Source organism: Brachycentrus maculatus, unplaced genomic scaffold (assembly GCF_059751285.1).
Source record: "Brachycentrus maculatus isolate JH-2025_06_01 unplaced genomic scaffold, ASM5975128v1 h1tg000322l, whole genome shotgun sequence".
NCBI lineage: Eukaryota > Metazoa > Arthropoda > Insecta > Trichoptera > Brachycentridae > Brachycentrus > Brachycentrus maculatus.
In genome coordinates, this window is record NW_028281071.1 from 400,515 (window position 1) to 424,111 (window position 23,597).

The window sequence follows — 23,597 nt, forward strand, 5'->3', positions numbered from 1 at the left end:
GTATGAGAACTTTTGGAAAGCCGACAAATAAAAATATTTCTAGCACCCATGATAACCAAAAAAAGGTCATTGGTCATTGGCCACATGTCTTTCTGGGATTTTATGGATTTTTTTTACTCAATTTTTTTTTTAATAGGGATTGTGGATGGTTTTGTTTTTTGTTTTGAATTTTCATAGCGTTTGCGGGCGCACTTGTGGCACTTTCCTAAGGACAGACCTGATTACGTCCATTTACATGATAGTACAAAAAAATATTTTGATTCCTCAGAATGATTTAGAATAAATATGCACTGGACAAGCCAACAGAATAACTATATAAAGTGAACATCATTTGTATGTAACCTTTGTTTGCATTAAAAAACTATTAACCACCCATTATTTTAAATACATAAAGCTCTTGAATGCATTCTTGTAAAAATCACTAAACCTAAAGGGTTAAATTTATCTGACCAACATTGCAAATCCAAATAAACTTATATTTTCAATTACAACTAGTTTTCTTTCCAAATGAGTGAATGAGTACATATAAATACTTACTTATTGAATTAATTAATTAATGTATCTTTTTCTCCCACTCCTATCGAAGATAAGGTTTTTTATGACAAATTTATAAAGCTTCTGGCATACCTCTCAAGACTGCATATGCAATAAAAATGGGGTCCCATACATTTATTGTTTTAGTGAGTGTATTGATTGTCCTATCCCAAAATAGTGTTTCGGGCAGTAACAAACTTTCAGAAAGTAAGTGAAAATTTTTGATAAATAAGAACATTATTTGGTGGAGCATTAATTAAATGTATATATTTAAACTATTATATTTATTTCAGCTCAAATATCGCAGCAGTTCTTTAAATATATGACTAAGAGTCAGAATGACATTGACAAAATTGAGTTTAAAAAGTTGATTGAAATTCTTTCTTTTCCTCAGTACGTTTATCGAAACTCTTTTGAAACATTTACAGAACCAAGAGTGGTAAGTTGTTTAAAATATATATTTATTATTTTTATTTCACAAATTGTAACATTCATTCTAAGTATGCTAATTGACAAATAAAAAAACAGTTTAAAAATATGTATACACAGTTTAAAAATATTTATACACTGGAATCAGTTATAGCAAATAAAAACCTATCAGCGGAAGCTAAACTGGCAGTGCACAACGGAGTCCTGGTTCCATATCTAATGTATGGAAGTGAAACATGGAGTTGGCAAACGAAGGATGAAAGTAGACTGAATGCAGTCGAAATGCGATATCTCAGAAGAATGTGCGACAAAATGATGTATGATAGATGTGCGAATAGTGAAATAAGGAAGGAATGCAAAGCTGAGATAAGCATTATCGATAAAATTACGAAAGGTGTGTTGAGATGGTTTGGACATGTAGAACAAATGAGTGAGGAAAGAACGGTAAAACCAATTTATGAGGCGAATGTTAGTGGGAAAAGAAGCAGAGGAAGACCGAGAAAAATATGGCACGATCAGGTATGCCAAATACTTGAAAGTGGTCAGGTTAGGAGTCGTAACAATCGGCGGGTATGTATGAGGAGATGCATGAACGTGGAAGAGGCGAAGAATGTTTGCAAGGACAAACTGGTGTGGCGCTCTATTCTCTCTGCCTACCCCTGCAGAGAAGCGGCGTGATGGTTAGTTAGTTAGTTAGTTTAAAAAATATGAATATTCATTTGATTTAATAATTTGGTATTGAATTCCGCTTGATAAAATTATTATGTTTTTAGTCTCTCCTGTAAAGTAAGGCCGAATAAATTGACTTACTTTACAGATTCAGATATACTGTAAAATGATAGAACCCATTTGAACTCACGGGACGATAAGTTGATTTCAAATATCGCTCACTCCTTTCAAGAACGTCATAAATCAAAAATTGACAATATTCAGTTGTGCATGTTTTCGGAATGCCCAAAAAATGTACTATATCCCAGCAAAAGCAGCATATTTTTAACTTAATATTTACCCGCTACAGGGCAGAAAGTGTTGTTTTTGCATTTTGAAGAAAATGTATTGTTTAATTTTTTTTTTTTAATATACTAAATATCTTTCAAATGGAGAAAAACCCTTCAGGTTTTACTTACCCTTAGATATTTATTTTTAAAACATTGTATTATATTTTTAAACTTTAAAAACGTTCTCCTGAAAAATCTAGTTTTTTTATTTATGACGTTCTCGAAAGGAGTGACCGATATCTCGGACCATGCTAAATCAGCCTGTTATTGCATAGTCATCCTCTATCAATTTGTATTCATTTTGAATTAATGTTTTTTTTTTTAGATACTTACATGCATCGTTTGTCGGGCAGTAATGAATACAGTACAAAAGCTACAAGTAGAAGGTCAATCGGAAGAAGATCTTATAGAAATAGTAATAGATTTGTGTACCTTGATGGAAATTGTGCCAGCAGATGTTTGCAAAGGTGTTATCAAACTGAACATGGTAAATAATTTTATTTATTGAATTAGCATTTACTTTGTAGAAGTTTATAATGTATTATTAGTATAAATCAAAACACAATGTGTGATTTTTTTTATGACAAACGTATTGACAAAAGGCCATTAACTCCTAGAGATTATCATAAACCTTTTGACTCCATATCGTACAAACCAAAGATTTTATATATTGCTCACTCCTTTCAAGAACGTCATAAATCAAAAATTGCCTATTTTCAGATGTGCATGTTTTCGGAATGCCCAGAAAATGTACAATATCCCAGCAAAATTAGTCAAAGTCATATTTTTAACTTAATATTTGCCCACTACAGGGCAGAAAGTGTTGTTTTTGCTTTTTGAAGAAAAGGTATTGTTTAATAATTTTTTTAAATATACAAAATATTTTTCAAATGGAGAAAAAACCTTCAGTTTTTACCTAAAAAGATTTGTTGCACAGTAAAAAGTTCAATAAGTAGCTTGATATTTATTTTTAATACATTGTATTATATTTTTAAACTTGAAATCTCCTGAAAAATCTAGTTTTTTGATTTAAGACGTTCTTGAAAGGAGTGAGCAATATGTTCCATACAAGTATCTTAAATAAATGTTCTCACTTCATAATAGAAAAATCCAACTATTAGGTAAGTTATAACTATAGTAAGTCCTCTGTGGAACCACCTTTTTTGCGTTTAATGTCCAATATTCAAATTTATTGACTTTATAATTTAAAAAAATATAACTGTATAAAGAAAAATAAAAATATAACTACACCGATAAGAACAAGTTAGAAGTTGTAAATGAAAAATTTGAAGCTACCGCTTATTTTAATTTTGCATTCATATAATTCATGGATAGTTGCATCATTGAATATATGCCAATCAACGGAATGTATAGGACTCAGGTTAATTACTAAAAAAAAAAAATTTTTTATTGTATTTTTGCAGCCAATAATGTTGTACATTATCAGAAATAAAGCTAACTTTAAAGCAAATACTTTCTGCGGAGTAGCATTTCAATCTGGCGATAGAAACACATGCCCATTCGAAGATGAAGAATTTGAATGGACTATAGATTTACCAGATAAAAATGTAACAATTCAGGTAAATAATAATTTATTGTTAATATAAATTACAGTATGTTCCTCTCTTTCATCCATGCTCTGTGCTCTGTGCTATCTTAATCATTAATCATGTGAAGACCAGTCCAGAGAAATGATATATGAATGATGTGAAAATACATTAATTTTAAGCCAAATGTGCTCACCGACATGTACATAGTCAGATTAATACATTTAATAAAGTTAGTTTGGTGTTACACTTTTAAAAAAATCCCAGAAATTTATTATTATTAATAAGTAAAAAATCTGAGCAAGAAAATACATTATCACTTTGTTATTATAATGAGAACTTATGTTAATTAAAACCAGATACAGAGGACAAAAATGATTAATTACCGATTGAAAACATTGAAAACACATGATATTAAATCAACAAATTATAATTTTTGTGTTAAAATCCAATATGAAATTATTTACAGAAATAAACTCGTTAATGTTAGTAAACATTATTAATTGTTTAATGATAAAAATATTTTTAATCATCATTAATGATTTATATAATCAATCACATAAATTTATAAATATGTAATACTGATAGGGAGTTATATACCTGTATTCATATATTCATAATATTATAACTTATTGATGTTATATATGTTGTTAATGTTTTCCTTAATTACAAGAAAAAAATCTTTTTAACTGCTCAAACGATGCAAAAAAAGTTCCGTAATGACAAAAAAAGAGACCTCACTTTGCGCTGTCAATACGTTCCAAAAAATCGCAACGCAAATTGAAACAATGCAAAGTGAATTGATATTTTCCATTGGAAATCATATAAACATCAAAAATAGCGAAAATGAGTCTTAATTTAGTAACGACGCAACTTCTAAAAAACGCAAAGTAAAACGACGCAAAGCGAGGTCTGAGTGTATTGTAAAAACAACAATAATAAATAAATAAAAATATACATATATTTTTTTTGGTATTGTAATTTAATGGAATGAACTCCACTAAAAAAACTGACCAAAATTAAACTGAAAAATCTTTAAAAAATTAGTAACAAATAATAATTTTAAAGATTTCAATTGATTTTTTAGACACCATTTCTTAATGTTTAAAAATAAACACAAGTTCATTTTTTGTATTGTACTTTTAATTTTACAGCCAGAAGTAAAAGAAGGTGAAATATTTAAGATAGTCCACATATCGGATCTCCATTATGACCCAGTGTACGAACCGTTTGGATTAGCCGATTGCAACGAACCAACATGCTGCAGGATAGGTCAACAAGAGAGGGCTTCTCCGAGGTGGAACGGTATATATGATGATACATCCATGGGAAAGATGATCTCGAGACAAGAAGATGGTTCATATCTCATCGACCTGGATTACACGGAAGAAGTGAGGAGTCTAAAGTTTAGGAGTGAATTCGAGAGAAATAGAACAAAAGCTATTCCTGAGCATAAACAAGCGGGATATTGGGGAGATTATAGACACTGTGATGCACCTTTATGGGCGGTCGAAGATTGTATTGACAAAATAGCCGAGAACCATAATGTAAGTCACATTATTTATGAATATATCACATAATGATTTTTGTATTGTAACTTATCAATTTGCCTTTTATTTTATTGAAAAAGAATTAGTCATAGAAGATTCATATTAAAGGCTATGAGCGCTTGTGCACTACGCGGAATTTTACTGTACGGTAGTCCATTGTAGCATGAAAAAATGGATGATTGGCATGTGAACTTGTCCGTCTTCCTCCAGATCTGTGCACGATGGATCACGGTGCACGTGAACTCGATCACGCTAAACTGTCGAACTTCGTAGTCGCTTTTATTTGAAAAGACCTGACTGCCGGACAATAAAACTCCGTGTAGTGCACAAGCGCTCTGTAGGTAGGAAAAAATGTTTTAAAAAAAAAAACATGACTCTTTTCGAGTTATCCCTAGAAAAAAATATATATTATGAACACTTCCATTTAAATATAACTTCAAACCTACATGGCATGCTTGTACATAATGTGAACATAGTAATTATTTATCTTTTAATGATTCCTTTTGAGAAGTTCAATTATAGATTTTTTAAAGCGGCCAAATCACATATACTTTTAAGACTCTGATAAGTTTTTGCTTTGACCCAAATTCTTTCCATTTCTCAAACCACCTCACAGCAATAGCTACATCGAAAAGATGTTTTTTTATATGTATATTTTTTTTTATTCTTTAAACACTTACCTTTTTATCTACCACTGACCTCTGATTTTTTTTCAATATATGCAATATACCAAAGATTTTTTTTTTCGAAGTACAGTAACAAGTGTTTTTATAATAATAATCCTGGATTATTTATACAGCGCCATTTTTGTAAAATACTACCTCAAGAGCGCTTTTATACCTAAAATGTATGTGAATGTGGATAACCTTATGTCACTATCGTTCGTAAAAACATAAATTAGTTTTATTCAACTAGTACTCCTGTTTTACATATGTTCATAGATGTAAGATGATTGATGCACATATTACACGCATATTTTTTTTATAGGACTTTGATTACGTATACTACACGGGAGACACAACTGACCATGGAGTTTGGGAAACTACAAACGAACTAATAACTGAAAGTCAAAGGGTAACAATAGAGAAATTAAGAAGTACATTTGGCGATATACCCGTCTTCCCAATAATGGGTAACCATGAATCTCAACCGGTCAACCAGTATGTGCACATGTTTTAATTACAATAGTTTATTTTTTAAATATGTTGGAAGTGGCGTTCACGCCAGGCGCATTTCCCCGGTGCAGAATACGCACTAGGCTGATAGCAATGAGTCAAATGGCTAAAAAATATCATTGCTTAATTAAAAGTACATATACCCTTACAGTCTTGACACAATAATTTATGTCAGTGTGTAATGAATAAAAAAATACAACAAAAGATTTAATTTAATTAGATTTAAGTTTTGTACTGACATTTCTTGGTGGAACTACATTTTATATAATAAAATAACAACTATGTAATTTTTTCCACACGTATTTTATTTGACCAGCAACCGGAATTCGTCTGAAAAATAAACCAGTCTGATGATGTCGGTTATGACGAAACCCGGTTGCTGGTGAAATAAAATTCATGTGGAAAAAAATACACAGTTGTTATTTTATTATATGTATAATTTAATTTCATGTATGAATGTATAATTATTGAGAGTAAACTCAGCTTAAGTCCCCTTGAGTACTCACATTTATACTCGCTTGTCTCAAAGCGAGTATAAACATGAACTGCGCTAAAATGCGGCACACAAAAATAACAGTGTGTACTAGTATCTAGAAAAATAAATCTCATATTACTTCATATTTTAATATAGGTTATCTTGTTATTGTTTGCAATAGACATAACGCAGTAAACGTGTAAAACTGATTTTTTAAAGGCACCCACTTTTACACCTACCTTTTTATTTTCTTGTTTTTCGACCCATCCTGAGTTGGTCTAGTTTTGATTAATTTTTAATATAAGCTTAGTAATACACATTTTTTGTTTGTTATCAAATTAATTGATATAACCCATTTAAAAATCACCATTGTAAAAAAAAAATTACTGTCATTTCATTTTATCTTCTTAATGAAACAACAGATAAAAGTCAGCAGTTTTAAAATATATCAATAGCTTATCTCAGTAAACATTACTAATTATATAATTAATATTATATACAATTGTTTTGTGCTATGTTTTAACCGTTCGATTTTACATATCGCTCACTCCTTTCAATAACGTCATAAATAAAATAAAAACTTGATTTCTCAGGAGAACGTTGTTAAAGTTTGAAAATATAATACAATGTATTTTTTTTTATTTATTTCTTAAGTTAGCTTATATTAAAACTAATATAAACTATTATATACATTTACATCATCTTTATATATTTACATTTCCTTACAGTAACTTAGACATTTATTTTTAAATTCTTTCAGACATTTTTCATTCTTCATACACTCAGGCATCTCATCATACATTTTTAAACCCTTATACATCAAGCAATTTTGCGACTCAGCTCTTTTCAATAATGGTAGTCTTATTTTATCCTTTTGTCTAGTAGCATATTCATGACAATTTTTGTTTAAGACAACTTTATCCTTAAAATATTTAAAAATAAATATCAAGCCACTTATTGAACTTTTTACTGTGCAACAGATCTTTTTAGGTAAAACCTGAAGGTTTTTTCTCCATTTGAAAAATATTAAGTTAATATAAAAAAATAATTAAACAATACCTTTTCTTCAAGATGCAAAAACAACACTTTCTGCCCTGTGGCGGGCACATACAGAGTTAAAAATATGCCGCTTTTGCTGGGATATAGTACATTTTCTGGGCATTCCGTAAACATGCACAACTGAAAATTGACAATTTTCGATATATGACGTTCTTGAAAGGAGTGAGCGATAAATAAAATTAATATTTTTTAACTATACATATTTCCAGGTATGCTCCAACATTCATCACAGATTCATTCTCATCCAATTGGCTGTACGAAATGTTGGCAGAAAAGTGGAGTGTCTGGTTACCGAAAGAAGCAACTGACACTATAAAATTAGGAGGTTACTATACTGTACTACTGAGGCCTGGATTCCGGCTCGTTGCGATTAATTCAAATATGTGCTACCGTCTCAATTGGTAAATACTATCCAACTTCATTTAAATAGATTCATAATTTTAGGGAATCAGAATCAATAGATCAAGACAGGATAGGCGCCGTGGCATAGTTGGGTAGACGCTCGACTGCGAAACTAGCGTCGCGGGTTCGATTCCCGCCAAGTGCAAAACAAATTCAAGAAAGATTTATTTTCAATTGGTCTGGGTATTCGTGATGTATTTTTCACATTTACCTTCCCTATACTTACTATCCTACCTGCAGACAAGCCTCTAATAGAGGCTTTGCGGGTTATTCCTTTAAAAAAAACATCTATCATCATATCTTATGCTCATAGAATTGACTTAAGTAAAATTGACAATGTGTTACGTGAGCACTTAAACTATAAAAATTAAAAACATTTTTCACTATAAACTTATATTTGCTTATAAACCTAATAAATAATATTCATCTGAGAATAACGTGATGATTGAAATAATAAAAAATTAAAGAAATAATAGTATGAATTTATTATATCACAGGGAATTATAACCGTTCTGCGCTAGATATTATGAATTCTTATTATCTAATAGTTATTTTTCAATCTTTGATATAATTAAAATGTAAGTACATAAGATCCATTATAATTTAAGAGACTCTTCACCTTTTGAATTGCACGATTACCTTTAAATCCTGTTCTTGTTTAATATTATACCCAATATTTATGAGGCAAATGTAGCTGGAAAAAGAAGCAGAGGAAGACCGAGGAAAACTTGGCACAATCAAGTATGTCAAATACTTGAAAGCGGCCGGGTCAGGAGTCGTAATAATCGTCGGGTATGTATGAGGAGATGCATGAATATGGAAAGAGGCGAAGAATGTTTGCAAAGATAAAGTGGTGTGGGGTTTGATTCTCTCTGCCTACCCCTGCGTGAAGCGGCGTGATGGTTAGTTAGTTATGCTTGACCCCCGCTAACATATGAACTATTTTATATTTTTGAAGTAATCATCATGTATACATATGTGTACATAGTAGATTTTGTATGGAGGATAACGAAACACCAATCCACATTCTCTATAACTGTGATGCACTTGCTCACAAACGAAGTCACATCCTTGGAGGACCACTGCTAGACTCCGAGAAGGTGAAGCTCCTATCACCAAGACAGGTTGTTAGCTACATGACTCACGTGGGTCTTGAGAGTGTGCTTATATGGTCGCAGTGACATAAGGGATGCAAGATCCCTTGACCTCATAATAAAAGTAAAATAAAAATGTGTAGTAGATACAAGAAATTTAACTAGAGTTTAATTCTGCTTGAATTAAAAACATTTATTTCCCCAATTCCTTCACAGTGAAGCCCCCTTGAGGTAATATTTTACGAAAATGGCACTATATAAATTATCCAAATTTATTATTATTATTATTATTATTCAAAATCCACTTTCACCTAAATAACATCCAAATAATAATCAATTCCTAATTTTTGTACGCTTTTACAAGAAATTATGATTGAGCAGAGAATATAGGCAAAGCACAATTTGAGACATACAAAAATTATAGTTTAAAATAATGAACACTTTCATGTTGATGTTTTGATTTTAAATTTGAAGGTGGCTACAAATGCAACCCAAGGATATAAATGGGCAATTACAATGGCTTGCAAACACTTTGAGAAACGCTGAGATCAATAATGAGAAGGTTCATATTCTTTCTCATTTACCCGCAGGAAGGGCGGACTGCCTTTACGTTTACACCAGAGAATACAAAAGGATTGTCGAAAGGTTTGTATTACATCAATAAAGGGGAGGAAACTGTTATAAGATTAAAATTGCACAACTTTATTTCAAAGTAGTCACAGTGTGCACTTGTGGAAAATATAGAATGATGCAACAAACAAGTATCAACTACGGATGTAATACTCAACCTGATAGAAACTATGTATGAACCTTATGTCTGTGGAATTCGTTGCAAAGTTTTTTGAACATTTTAAATTGTAATAAAAATACTTATCTGTCTTGGCAACACTGATGGTTGAAAAGTACTAAAATCTGCTTTTATCATATTCAATCACGTAAATCAATTGTGATTACATTTTTACTAACAATATTAATACCGTAGAACGGGGCTAGTTGAACTTTGATGTTTGCCCGGTACAAAAAAAAAAGTAAATCTGTATTTGGTCTACAATAATGAACGTCTCGTCACGATAAGTGTCACTTGTCAGGAAAACAATGAATCATGTCGATACGTTTATTATTGCAGACCAAATACAGATCTAAATATTTTTTTTGTACTGGGCTCAAGTAACACATCAAAGTTTAAGTTGCCCCGTTCTACGGTACCTTTTTAAATATTTAATACTGTAAAATAATAAATAAATAAAAAACTACTCTTATATTATTGTCGGGCGGTTTTTTCATCGACCCCAATCCTAATTATACTCAGACAGTATGCTGCCTGACCCTCAGTAAACTAATCAGAAGTAACCACAAACCCAATTCCGATCTGTGCAATGTTTTTTGGCATCTCTCGCGTTTTACCAAAAGTAAGCAAATAGAACGCTCACGAGCGTCTGCCGCTCTCTACCAACAGTATGTAAAGCGTTTGAGCATTGCCCGCAAACAATGTGTTAATGTAGTTTGAAAAAACTTGCCGACGTGATTAGTACTGATACATATACACTACTATCAAAATATGAGTTTGAAAGACCAATACATTATACATTATATTTATGATCAAAAAGACCATCTCTACCTGTTTTGTGTTTGGTTAAATTCAGCCTCAAAAATGACCGAATACCCAAATGAAGGCTTAAGTTACAACATTTTGAGTGTGTCCAAATACTTGTTCACAAATCTTCCAAACAAAGACTTCCATATTCTTCTTCATCTTTGATGAGATGTCAAAAAATAAGGTTTAAGTTGTTATTCGCAACAATAACATAATTTTGTACTTTGTTTTTTTTATTTCTTTTAGATATTCGGATATTATTTCTGCAGAATTCAACGGACACACGCACAGTGATGAATTCAAAATGTTTTATTCCAACGACGATATTGACCAACCACTTTTTGTAGCATGGAATGGGGGTAGTGTCACCGCTAATGCTAATGTCAACCCTAACTACAGAATATACGACGTGGACAGCAACAATTATGTAGGTTCAATCCAGTATTTTTTTTTATAAAAAACATTTAACTTATTATATAATAATATGCAGTACCTACTAATATTTTTTTTTAATAAGAAATGATAATTATACCTCCACTTTTAGTCAGTCTGCTAATTATAATTTTATGGTAGATAAATAATCATGTCAACAAAATGATAGTTTTTATTCCTATTTTGATAATCTGTTCAATGTAGAATGATATTCTTATTTGGCAACATTTTTTGCAGGAAATTGCCGATATTGAAACGTGGATTTTCAATTTAACTGAGGCAAACTTAACCCCACAACAGAGACCCAGATGGTTCAAAGAATATACTTTTAAAGAACATTACGGTTTGGAATCGTTAAGTCTCGAAAGTTTAGACAACTTGATGAAGCGAATGGTAACAACAGAGAAACATTTGTTACAAGACTATCACAAATTTAGATCCAAAACATCAGATACGAGTGCGAAGGTCTGTAATGATGGTTGTATATATGACTTATTGAGAATAACAACAACAACAGAACTATATGACTACAGAAAAACTAACTCGCTGTGGGAAACATTCAATAACTCATAGATAAACTATACTTTAAAAGTATTGTATTTTTTTTCATATATTACAATAATTAATTAACAAAATGTACATTCTACTTCCAATAAATACTCTTAATATAACATGATTTTGATTTTATAACTTTTTTTCCTTCAGGGATGGCCAATTTAGTTTTAGAGTGGGATTTTCCAAGAACTCTGCTGATGGTATACTTTCCAGAAACAAAATCTGTAAAAAAGCACATACATTACACTAGGAAATTTATCGATGCATTTTCTAAACATATATACAATAAGGAATTGAAGACTTAGGACCAAAACAACAAACGTCCAAAAATTTTCAATTTACTTTTTAGATTCCTTGTCCTTGAAGGGAAAAGTTATTATCACCTAGATAAGTGATAATTGCTTGAATGAGGGTGATTAACAGGGTTGAAAATAAGAATTACCATATTATTTTTTGACATCTCATCAAAGATGAAGAATATGGAAATCTGGGCATTTACGGGGCTGACGACCGTCATCGGCTGGTTTAAGTGATCACTTTACACACGTGTAACATTCACCAATTCTACCCATTATTGACAACCACACTACTCAAATTCTCGGAAGTTCTACATATATTTATGAACCAATTTAGAAACCTTGTTCATGAATCACTAGAACTTCACTAGAGACATCTATTGGTGAGATGTAAAGAAGCTTTTTACTAAGCAGAAACTCTTATATTAGTATGTGAGGTCCGAATCCTGGATTATAATCACACACATGAGAAACGCCAGAAAATACCATTTTCATTTTTATTATTTAAGCTTATAATTTGACCAGATAATTTATTTACAACATTTTGAGTGTGTCCAAATACTTGTATACAAGTATTTGGACACACTCAAAATGTTGTAAGAATTACCTGTTTTCTGACATATTTGATGATATTTTCCACCACAACTGGATCGTCACAGTCCATTTGAAAGAATCTACGCCAGATAGCTCCGGCTAGGATCATGTCATTACTCATTATTCCCTCATCGTAGCTTACAAGTGCAGCTTGAAATTGTTCTGATAATAAATCAATCTGCTTTCGCACCAAAGACTTACTTCCCGGCTAGAAAAAAAACAAATAGTCACATCTTTACACGATTTTAACTTTATCTCTGGTAATTTATTGCATCAACAAATAAATGTTTCTCCCGTAAACTCTCCAGATGCAGATATACTACGAATTTTATCATAACTGTATGAATATAGCAAGTAAACACAGTACGAGATAACTCGTGGTTGGCGTCCTAGCTAAGAACGCAATCTACGAGTTATCTCAAAGTTGGCAGTCAATGTATCAATTAGAATGGTATAGTTATAAATCAATATTGACCAAATTAATTTGCTTTAACACTTTGCATGCCTACTACACGGATCTGTGTATCATGCGTCTAGCGCATGGTGCCCACTCTGTTCACAGATATTTTACCTCTATTTTTTTTTAAATTAAATTAATTAAAGTATTAATAATAAAACAAAAAAAAAATGAGGTAAAATATCTGTGAACAGAGTGTACACCGATCTGTGATCGCACATATCAACATACAAACGCCTCAGTCTATTGCGTGCACTGCTGGCGATAGTTGTATACACGGATCCGTATGATAGGTATAAATGGGAAATATACCAACAACAAAAAAATATTACAAGAAATTAATTTAATTGGTAATAACGACATAATAAAGACACTTATTACTACTGGAAACAAGAAAAAAAATCTGGCATTTTTTTAAAGAAATTCCTTTTTTTTAAAGCAGTGAATGTGTTGAGTTACAATTCTGGGGTCTTCACTCTAGAATCATTTAAGGTGGGGACTGACGGGAACATTTCGTCGTAACGTAACGTCGTAATGTCGCTCACGGCGAGCATCCGACTATGGATGGAGCACTCTGAACGCTGTACTGACTATACGAATGCTGGCATCGTGAGGTGTTACATTATGACGAAATGACTCCGGTTAGTCCCCAGAAATGTCACCATAATCTCGTTGCTCTGCGTTTGCCTCATATATGCCGAAAAAAAAAAATATTTGTAAAGCCGAAGTACACTGTTGGCTTACGGAAATAAAACAGTAAAAAAAAAAACAAATATTGATCACAGATTATTTACAATTTAATAAACTTTATTATAAGTATTTTTTGGTTCCTTTGCTTAGCTTTGTACTACTACTACTACTCCACATAGTACATGAATGAAAACTTACCGCTAGTTTAGTAGCTCTCACGGACACATCAGCCCACATGGCTTCGATCATGGCATTCCTCATCTGCCGCCCGGTGTCTCCTTCCCCCATACAGCGGATGAGAATCAGCCACACATGAATTTCCGTTATGATGAACCACGATGTGAAAGTATTGGGTAGATTATTTACCGTCGTCCACTCATCATAATTCAACTTGTCCACAACAGATTCGTACAGCATATAACCTTTTAGGCGATTTTTCTAATGAATCATACAAAATAAAACAATTATTATTTATAATTAAAATATAACATTGGTTAGCTTCGAAACTGGACATTATAATTAAGTTATAATATAATATTTATAGTGATTTTAAAGCAAAGTTATATTTTAATTATGAAACGGAAAATCGCAAAGTTATTGCTTCAAATATAAATTATAATTATTGACAAAATATATTAAGAGCATTGTTAACTTCGTGGTATGGTAATATAACTCTTCTTATCATTTATCGTTTACTTTGTGTAATACCACTTTAAAAACATTACTTTATGACAGCTGGTTTCGGAATAATCATTCCATTATCAGGTCAAAGGTAGACTAAAATGAATTTTTTATGGTCTGCTATGTGTGTAAAACTAAAATTTGAAAGAGAGAGAGAAAATAAAGGAATCACAATGGAAATATTTTTTATAGTAGACTTGTAGTTAAATTTAATTGGTTATTTTTTTTTTTTTTTTTTTTTTGGCAAAGCACCCAATTTTGGGTGATACCTGCCATACTAGTGATTTTATATACTTAAATAATATTTTTTTTTTATTGATTTTTTTTGGGGTCACACGCTTTTGCTATACTTTTTTAAATGTTTAATAATCGCACCGTTAACATTTTTCGAGTTCATTGACAATAGGTGTTGGACATTCAGCGGGAAGGACAAACCCTCAGACCGAATGTCCTGAATGAACTCGAGGTTAGGGAGTAAGGGGCAGTTGAAAAATACGTGGTCAGCAGTCTCATCCTCCTGTCCACACGCGCACAACGAACAAGTTAGAATATTAATCCTTTTGAGGTGGGATGCAAGTACTGTGTGTCCGATCCTCAGCCTACACAGAAGGGACACATTCAGCTTGGGAATCCTAACTTTGCGGAACCAAGGGGATTTGGGTATCACGGGTTGGATTGACTTGTAATAGGATCCAGTGGATGTTATGGAGAACATTTCATTCCATTCCTCGCTTGCACCAGCTTTGAGCCCACTAAGGTAGTCAGGAATGGGAAGGGTGAATAGACTGGGAACCACGCCACAGTCCCGGGCTTCCTTGGCCATGGAGTCCACCCTCTCATTACCTGTAATTCCTATATGAGATGGAATCCAAACTATCGAGACAATTTTATTTTCAACATTAACCATATATAACATTCTTTTTATATCACAAAGAATATGATTATTCTTAAGGACAGAGTGATTATTATTTGAAGATAAAAGGTTCACAACGCTGAGAGAATCAGTAAAAATTACTGTCGGTGACAAGGATTGTTTAATAATTATTCTCAGAGCCTCTCTAAGGGCCACACATTCCGCTGTAAATATGGATGCTTCACGAGGTAATTGGAATTGCTCTTCTATATTAAGGGAAGGAATATATAATGCAGCACCACACGCTCCTACGGCACTTTTTGAGCCATCAGTATATACTGCAACGTGGTTAGGCCAAAGTTCTTCCAACTTTTGTATGAATAATCGTTTAACATAAGAGGCATTAAGAACCAACGAGGTCTTATCTATTCCAATAGAAAGAAATACATCAGGTTTATAAATAGCAGCTTCATATGAAATGTTATATAACGGAAGAGTGGCTTCAAGAGGACATGACATGGTGTTTACAATGTGATGCCAGGATCTACAGAGAATAGGAGGACTGTCAGTATTTTTGTTTGAGGTTGATTGAAAAAAAGCATGAAGAAGTTGAAGCCTCGGAAAAATTGGATGATTACTATCGTTAGTCCTATTGAGGATGAATTTGTTGGATAATAGTTTTTTCCTCAAAGAGTACGGCATATCAACACACTCCGCTTGTAAGGCAATCACAGGAGATGATTTCATTGCTCCCAAAATTAATCTGAGGCATTTATATTGTATCCTATCCAATTTAGATTGCAGATACTTTGGAAGAGGGTCCATTATAAAGCACGCATAATCAATATGACTTCGGACAAGAGCGCAGTAAAGCATGTTCATTGTAGTCGGGTGGGCACCCCACCACACTCTTGAAACTGCCCGTAGGATGTTAATATTCTTTTCACACTTAGCCACAATGTTTTCAATGTGTTTGTTCCATGACAGCTTATTATTCAATGTGACGCCCAAAAATTTTACATTGTCCTTCACAGGAATCCGAATTTTCCTCAATTTTATATTTAACTCGGGGATGTTACGCTTTCTAGAAAATACTACTATTTGGCTTTTGGACGGAGCCAATTCCAAATTACTTTCCTCGAACCATGCCCCGACGGGTTCCAGTGCCCTATTCAATACACTCGAAGCGCGAGGTGTGGATTTGTCTGATGTATACAGCACGAAGTCATCCGCATACTGCAAAATGGAGATTTCAGGGGGAATATGTGTTTGAAGATCCTGAGTGTAGATGTTAAATAACAGTGGACTCAATACCGATCCCTGTGGCAGACCTTTGTACACCGTTCTAATCACGGATCCTTTTGGAGTATCTATGGCAATATCTCTATTGCACATCATATTAAATATCAGGCAGCCAACACCACTGGAGATCCCGAGGGCATTCATTCTTTCCAGCAGTAATGGGAGAAGGACATTATCATAAGCACTACTTGCGTCCAAGAAGCAGGCGATTAAGTCGGTTTTACAGGACCGTGAAACATGGATATCAGTAACTAGTACACTTAGGTTGTCGATGCAGGATTTATTTTTTCGAAAACCAAATTGCCAGTGCGGTAGGAGGTTATTTCTCTCTACAAACCACTCGAGCCTAGTCTTTACCATGCGTTCCAGAATTTTGAGAAAACAACATGAGAGGGCAATTGGCCTGTATGAAGTTCCAAGGGATATATCCTTACCAGGTTTGGGGATCGGGACTATGATTTGTCTTTTCCAGGAGTCTGGGATTGTGCAAGATTTTAAAATGAGATTATACATTTTTAGGATTAGGATCATAAATGGTTTAGGAAAGTGTTTGAAAAAGGAATAGGGAATCATGTCATGGCCCGGAGAAGAATCTCCAGAAGATTGGATTGCCATCGATAATTCATCGAGTGAAAACGGAGATGTTAGGTAGTCAGCGCCTGGAAGGATTGGGGGTTCTCTAGGGAGTTCGGAAATACTGGGAACGTAAGATGGAGCAAGTTTCCCAACAAAATCCTCTATCCAGGATGTACATTTGGAAGTGTTCACCTTCGGAGAGTATGATCCTCTGAATCTTCTTATTGAATCCCACACATCCCCGAGTGGGGTTTCGGGAGACAAAGAGTTACAGAGATTTTGCCAACCCTGTCTTTTTTTTTTTCTAAGAAATTTTTTAGTTAGGGCCTGTACGTGTCTAACCTCCAAAAAGTTGTCAGAAGTTATATTTCTTTTATACTTTCTTATACTGGATGCTCTATTTTTAACCATTTCCGTGCATTCCTTATCCCACCAAGGAGGGGAGTACTTGTGCAAAACCTTTTTAGATATGGGGATAGCAACGTTGGCCACCTCGGTTACCAACTCGTGGATTTTGTTAGCTATTGTGTTGGGGTTGTTATTGTCACCATCGATCGACAGGGACTTGGACTTAGCATTCAATGAATCTTCAAAGATTTTCCAGTCAGCCCTACCGATCAAATAGTTAGATCTCTTGGGTTTATGATGACTGTGATTTGAGGAATTAATCATTTTGATGATGATAGGGAAATGATCACTGGAGAAAGGGTCACTCAATAGATTCCAAGAGGACAAGCTTGCCAGGTTGCAGGAACAGATTGAGATGTCCAAGGCGTTTTGGCTATGATTAGCCGGAGCAATACGCGTTGGATCACCATTGTTCAATATACATAAGTTTGATTCCTCCATGAAATCCACGATGGCCCTTCCTGCAGTGTCGGACGACGTACAGCCCCAGGACGTAGAATGAGCATTAAGGTCTCCCAAAATGTAGAAATTTGGGGAGAGACAACTCACGATAGATCTCCAGTATGATTGCTTAAATACGTTTCTGGGAGCTGAGTAAACGGAAACAATTGATAAATCTAGAATTTTTATGGCTAATATTTGCATTCTGGGATGTGATGGAAGTGGAATCAAATCGAAAATTAAATTATTTTTTATTAAGATAGCTACACCGCCCCTTCCGTCAAGGCGGTCGTCTCTGACACAAGAATAGCCAGGGAATGAGATAACTGAACCCGGAGAGAACCAGGTTTCAGATAGGGTCGCAATATCAATTTTGTGAGAGCGGATTAAAAGATTGATGTCATCTCTGTTGGATACTGCGCTACGACAGTTCCATTGGAGAATCGAAAGAGAATTAATTGAAGTGATTTGGGCCATTTTGTATGAAAGCTTGAAGGACAGGAATAATAATAGCAACGTTGGACGGTAAGGATTTTTGGGAGAGTAAGAGATCAAGTAATATGGTTAGAATGGATTTAGAGAAAGATTCATTAGAGAAGGCGAGACTCTGTGATAAACTTTCAGCAGAGTTTGAGTTGATGGCTGGGGAAGAGCTTTGATTGATAGCACATCCATCGGGTGATTGGTAATTTACCGAGCCATTGGGATGGATGAGAAGGGAGTTATGGTTGGATCGGTCGTAGCCGGGAATAAGAGGAGCTCTGGGAGTTTTGTATGTAAATTTGGCACGATTTTTTTGGGGAGCGGTAATTGTGGCGGGTAATGAATTGAGTGTAGCTTCACCATCTAAAGAGGATTTTGAAATGTTTTGAGAAGGATGTTTATTTGAGGATTTTAAGCTATCCGCATAGGATTTCCCCTTACTAAACGTCTGTTTAGAAGCTTCAAAATAGGAAATATTTAATTCTGACATATTTTTCTTAATCAAATTTTGGCGTATAAACTCTGGGCAATTACGATTGGTAGAAAAATGGTTGCCAGAACAGTGTATACAGCTGGCGTTTTCTAAGGAAGCGGAACATGACTCTCCTAGGTGGTTGGATCCACATTTGTAGCACCGAGGCTGGGAACGGCATACTGGTTTCGAATGACCAAATCTACAGCATTGAAAACATTGCATTGTGGGAAACATATAAAATTCCACCTCTACAGCGGAGTAAAAAAAGAAAATTTTTTTAGGGAGAATTTGTCCTTGAAACGTAAGCACGACTGTTTGGGTCGGTACCCATGTATGATTAGAAGAGTCTGGAGATGTTACTTTCCGAGAGAGACGGCGAGATTTGATAATTCTACCGCAATTATCTGGGAGGGTCACATTCTCCAGAATGTCCTCATGGGACCATTCTGTCGGAATGCCCCTAACCAAACCCATGCGTGACACCATATGATATGGGATGTATGCCTTGTAATTATTTTGATTGAGAATACCTTGTTTCTCTGCAAAACTATTTGCAGCCTCGAATGAATTAAGTTCTATGGCAATCCTATTGCGGCCAATAGCCCGTATACCACCTCGAGGTATGATTTCCTGTATTTTATTATTAAAAAGGAGTTTTCCTACCTCTAAGCTATTGATGGAGGAATTTTCTGCAATTTTTTGAATATAAACAATAAAAGGACCGACATCCTTTTCTGTATACAAATTTTTCATTGTTTCATCTCTCGAATGAGTGTTCATACTTACCTGCTTTGACGGTGGAGGACCTTCTTCAAAAGAATCTGCCTTAAGGGTTCGCTTATACCTCACCGTTGGGTGAATAATGGGCGAACCCACATTGGAGTAATCTTCAAATCTAGGATCTGGGGGATCTGGAGGTTTTTCACCTGCCTCCATATTTAATAAGTTTTAAAGTAAAAGACTTTAAATATAAAGAACAAAAAAAATATATAAAAAAATTATAAAAAAAAAAAAAAAAAAAATATTATTGTTGCAAAAAAATGATTTATAACTTGAAATGTTTAAAAGGACTATAGTTTTATAAATAAAGGGCACAGAAAACGATAGTTTTAATGCAAAACTATATAATTAATAAACTACGATAACATTTGGTTCACAAAACTTCGATTATATTATTTTTAAACACAAAAAACTAGGAGCACTATAACTAAGCAGTTGTATGTTTGACAGTTCGTCGTGTTCGTTCTAATTGGTTATTTATTACGGGTAAGTCTTTATTAATTGCTTTACTTATTTCTGATTTTCCTAGATTATCTAATCTTATCTTCTCACTCTCTCTCTTTCAAATTTTAAATGAAATTATTAAATTATTTAAAAACAACTCGTAATTGGAAATAATCCAGATTTGTGAATAAGTATTTGAATATTGTGCATTGCCAAAAAATAAAAAGTGTTTGTACACTCAAAATGTTGTGAATCTTTATTCTGTTAGACTCACCGTTTTATTATGTGGTAACCAACCAACTTTCTTGATAAATGATTTGAAGAACCCATTATTAGTTTCATCTACACTGATGGCTTTGGTATTGACAAAATTAAAATGCGTCAAAGCATTTGACTGTAATCGCTGGTGATTTGGTTTTACATACTTATTACATATCAATGTTGAATATCCATGATGATCTATTATTTTCTCACAAGCTCTGCTGATCGAGAATATCTGAAAGCAATACAGAAACAAATAATTGATTTCATTAATTGATTCGGCAGTCACTTTGTGGTAAAACCTATCCATTTTGATATTCTCAATATTATTAATATTTTAAGCATTTACTTTGTGGTTAGTCATTTTTACTTATATTTTTTTACAAAAATGTTAATAATATTATATTATTTCGCGAAATAATATATCAATATGATCCACAAAATAATTGCTTTCAATATTCAAAACTTAATAATATTAGTTTATAATCACTCATCGAAATTTTTATGTCTTACCGGTTTCGAGACGTACCATTATCGAGACGTATCCATTATTAATGAAATTTTTTACTTAGTAAATACCACTATTTCTTAGAATCAAGGAACATGAATTATTTTTAATTAATGTTTTACTTAGTAAATATAATTAAAAATGGATAGATTTTACCACAAAGTGACTTAAAAATGGATAGATTTTACCACAAAGTGACTGCCGAATCAATTAATGAAAACATGAATTATGTTTGAGAAATAAAAAAAATCTGAATTCGCTAACCATTTAATAGATAATGATCACAAATTTAACCACAATAACGTAGAAATCCTAAAAATAATTCATACGAAAAGCCATAAACTATAACATTTCGAAACAATAGAATTTCATAAAAATATAAATAACAATAAACCCATAATTAACAATATGACAATGACTAAAGCATCCCCCCTATTGTCTCTATTCCCTCGATAAGAAATAAAAAAATAATAATAATGAAAATTAAAAATATGAATAAAAATAAGAAACAGCTCCTACCCCCCCTTCAACCTTCAACATCCCAAGAACTCTAAAATTTAGAATTAGCTTCACATACAATGTTTGAAAATGATGCGGAATGCATCATGATTTTAAGAAATAGTGTTATTTACTAATTAAAAAAAATTGATAATGATAACCGAAATTTGGGAGTAGGGTGGAACACCATAACACTTATACAAAGCCTTATTTTTCATATTAGACGGAACAAGGATTTAACTTAGACCTTGTGAAAGCCAAACGTTCTAAACACCACTCTGCGAAGGTGAAGTATATATACAGCGAAACCTCTATCTATCGTTTTTAAAGGGACCTATTGAATAAAATATGAATGCGAGAAAACAATGGATGCGGGATTAAGAAGTCAATACACAATGAGATACGATCGAGTAAAGATACCGTCCTCCCAATTTGTTTAACCATTGCTAGGTTAAAATTCTAAAATTAATACAAGATTTAGATGTAAATATTATTCATGTATTTATTTTTTTTTTTAAATACGAAGCTAAAAAGAACCAAAAAATACTTATAATAAAGTTTATTAAATTGTAAATAATCTGTGATCGATATTTGTTTTAATTTACTGTTTTATTTCCGTAAGCCAACAGTATTCTTCGGCTTTGCAAATAATCATTTTTTTGTCATCAGTTTTCAAATGCGTGTTTTCAATCTACAAAGAGTGTGCATGCTTCTGCAAATGAAGGTACAGGTAGCGGCTCCTCTTCAATAATATCAACCTCTTCTGCTGCATCACACAAGCTTTCGATAGTTTCTATACCACTGTCGTCAAATGTAGCAAAATTGAGAAGAATGTAAAAAAACACAAGACCAAAATATATCAAATATGCTGCGTAATTCCAATGATGGATGCGGTAAAATGGTGAAAGAGAAACGATCGATGCGATCTATTTTTGTGTGAAATTAATTCGGGGTCCAAGAAATAAACGACACATTCGAAGAACGATAATTTTTTTTTCACTGTAAAGTAAAAAAAAAAATCAAGCTCACAATTTTTCTTATTTCGGTGGCCGAGCTGATGGTCAATAAGGCAATGGCTCTATGGTCTTCATAATTTTTAAATGTCTTTTCAAAGAAATACATAATGAATTATAAAAATATTTACCTTCCAATAATTATTATTGAAGAAACGACAGCTATTATTTCCGATAACATTCATATTGATAAATTGAATTCTAATTTAAATTAATCATTATTAGTGGTACGTCAAAAAGCCGCGCGAAGATTACTTAATTTATGCGGATACTGTGAAATAATATACTTTTCATGTGCGATATGCTCATTTCTAATTTCACTAATATTTATAACCTCAAAACAAATAAAAATTCCAAACTCGTCTCTTGATGTTACGTGATGTCGAAACTCGCATTCGCTTTTGACAAGTAACAATCTGAAAGCAAATCTGAAGGCATTTTATAAAAAAGTCAACTCATTTACTTAAGGTCAAGTTATGAAATATTAGTGAATAATACTTTTCTATGAAAAAGTTATATACCAGCTGAACCTTTAAATCGAATCAAGTTCATTCGTCCTTTGCAGTCGGTAATGTAGAAAATAGATTTTTCTTTTAAGATCGTGGTCGTTCGTAGATTGGTCTGTTCATTCGAAGATCAAGAGGAAATAAATAATACCCACAGACATTTTTGATGACGTAAGTTCATATTGCTCAGGCTAGTAAGAATTTCAATGATTTATAAATCTAATGATAACATATTCGATTTAAAATATTGAAATAAATTTTTTGTTGTTGTTATTTTTATAGCTGCACTGTTTTTATTTTATTTTTGCAGTTGGTTTCTAATTTTCATGATAATGAATAATTAAAAAAGGATAATGTATGGAGCGTCATTCTCATGAAATACTTTTGCAACGATAAATGTTTTCAAACGACTCTAAAAATAAACAGAAAGCTATTTATAAATGTAGGTAGGTACCTAATTTGTTGTTTTGTGACGTTTCAAAAAAAG

The 23,597-nt window shown here is 32.9% G+C and overlaps 2 protein-coding genes across 2 annotated transcripts; one reads left to right on the plus strand and one right to left on the minus strand.

Annotated features, from left to right (window-relative positions):
• Window positions 1-591: 591 nt before the first annotated feature.
• On the plus strand, window positions 592-11,960 carry LOC148304388 (sphingomyelin phosphodiesterase-like). Its single transcript, XM_088268385.1, has 10 exons — window positions 592-741; window positions 828-973; window positions 2,287-2,448; window positions 3,386-3,541; window positions 4,663-5,055; window positions 6,046-6,218; window positions 7,977-8,168; window positions 9,738-9,908; window positions 11,104-11,284; window positions 11,527-11,960. Exons 1-10 carry the CDS (start codon window positions 654-656, stop codon window positions 11,860-11,862), a joined length of 1,998 nt encoding a protein of 665 aa, XP_088124511.1. The 5' UTR covers window positions 592-653; the 3' UTR covers window positions 11,863-11,960.
• Uqcc1 (Ubiquinol-cytochrome c reductase complex assembly factor 1) lies at window positions 11,864-22,970 on the minus strand. The gene is made up of 5 exons (XM_088268386.1): window positions 22,736-22,970; window positions 20,599-20,820; window positions 14,080-14,319; window positions 12,748-12,942; window positions 11,864-12,066 (listed from the first exon to the last, which is right to left on the minus strand). The coding sequence occupies exons 1-5, from the start codon at window positions 22,787-22,789 to the stop codon at window positions 11,974-11,976; spliced, it is 804 nt and encodes a 267-aa protein (XP_088124512.1). The 5' UTR covers window positions 22,790-22,970; the 3' UTR covers window positions 11,864-11,973.
• Window positions 22,971-23,597: the final 627 nt, after the last annotated feature.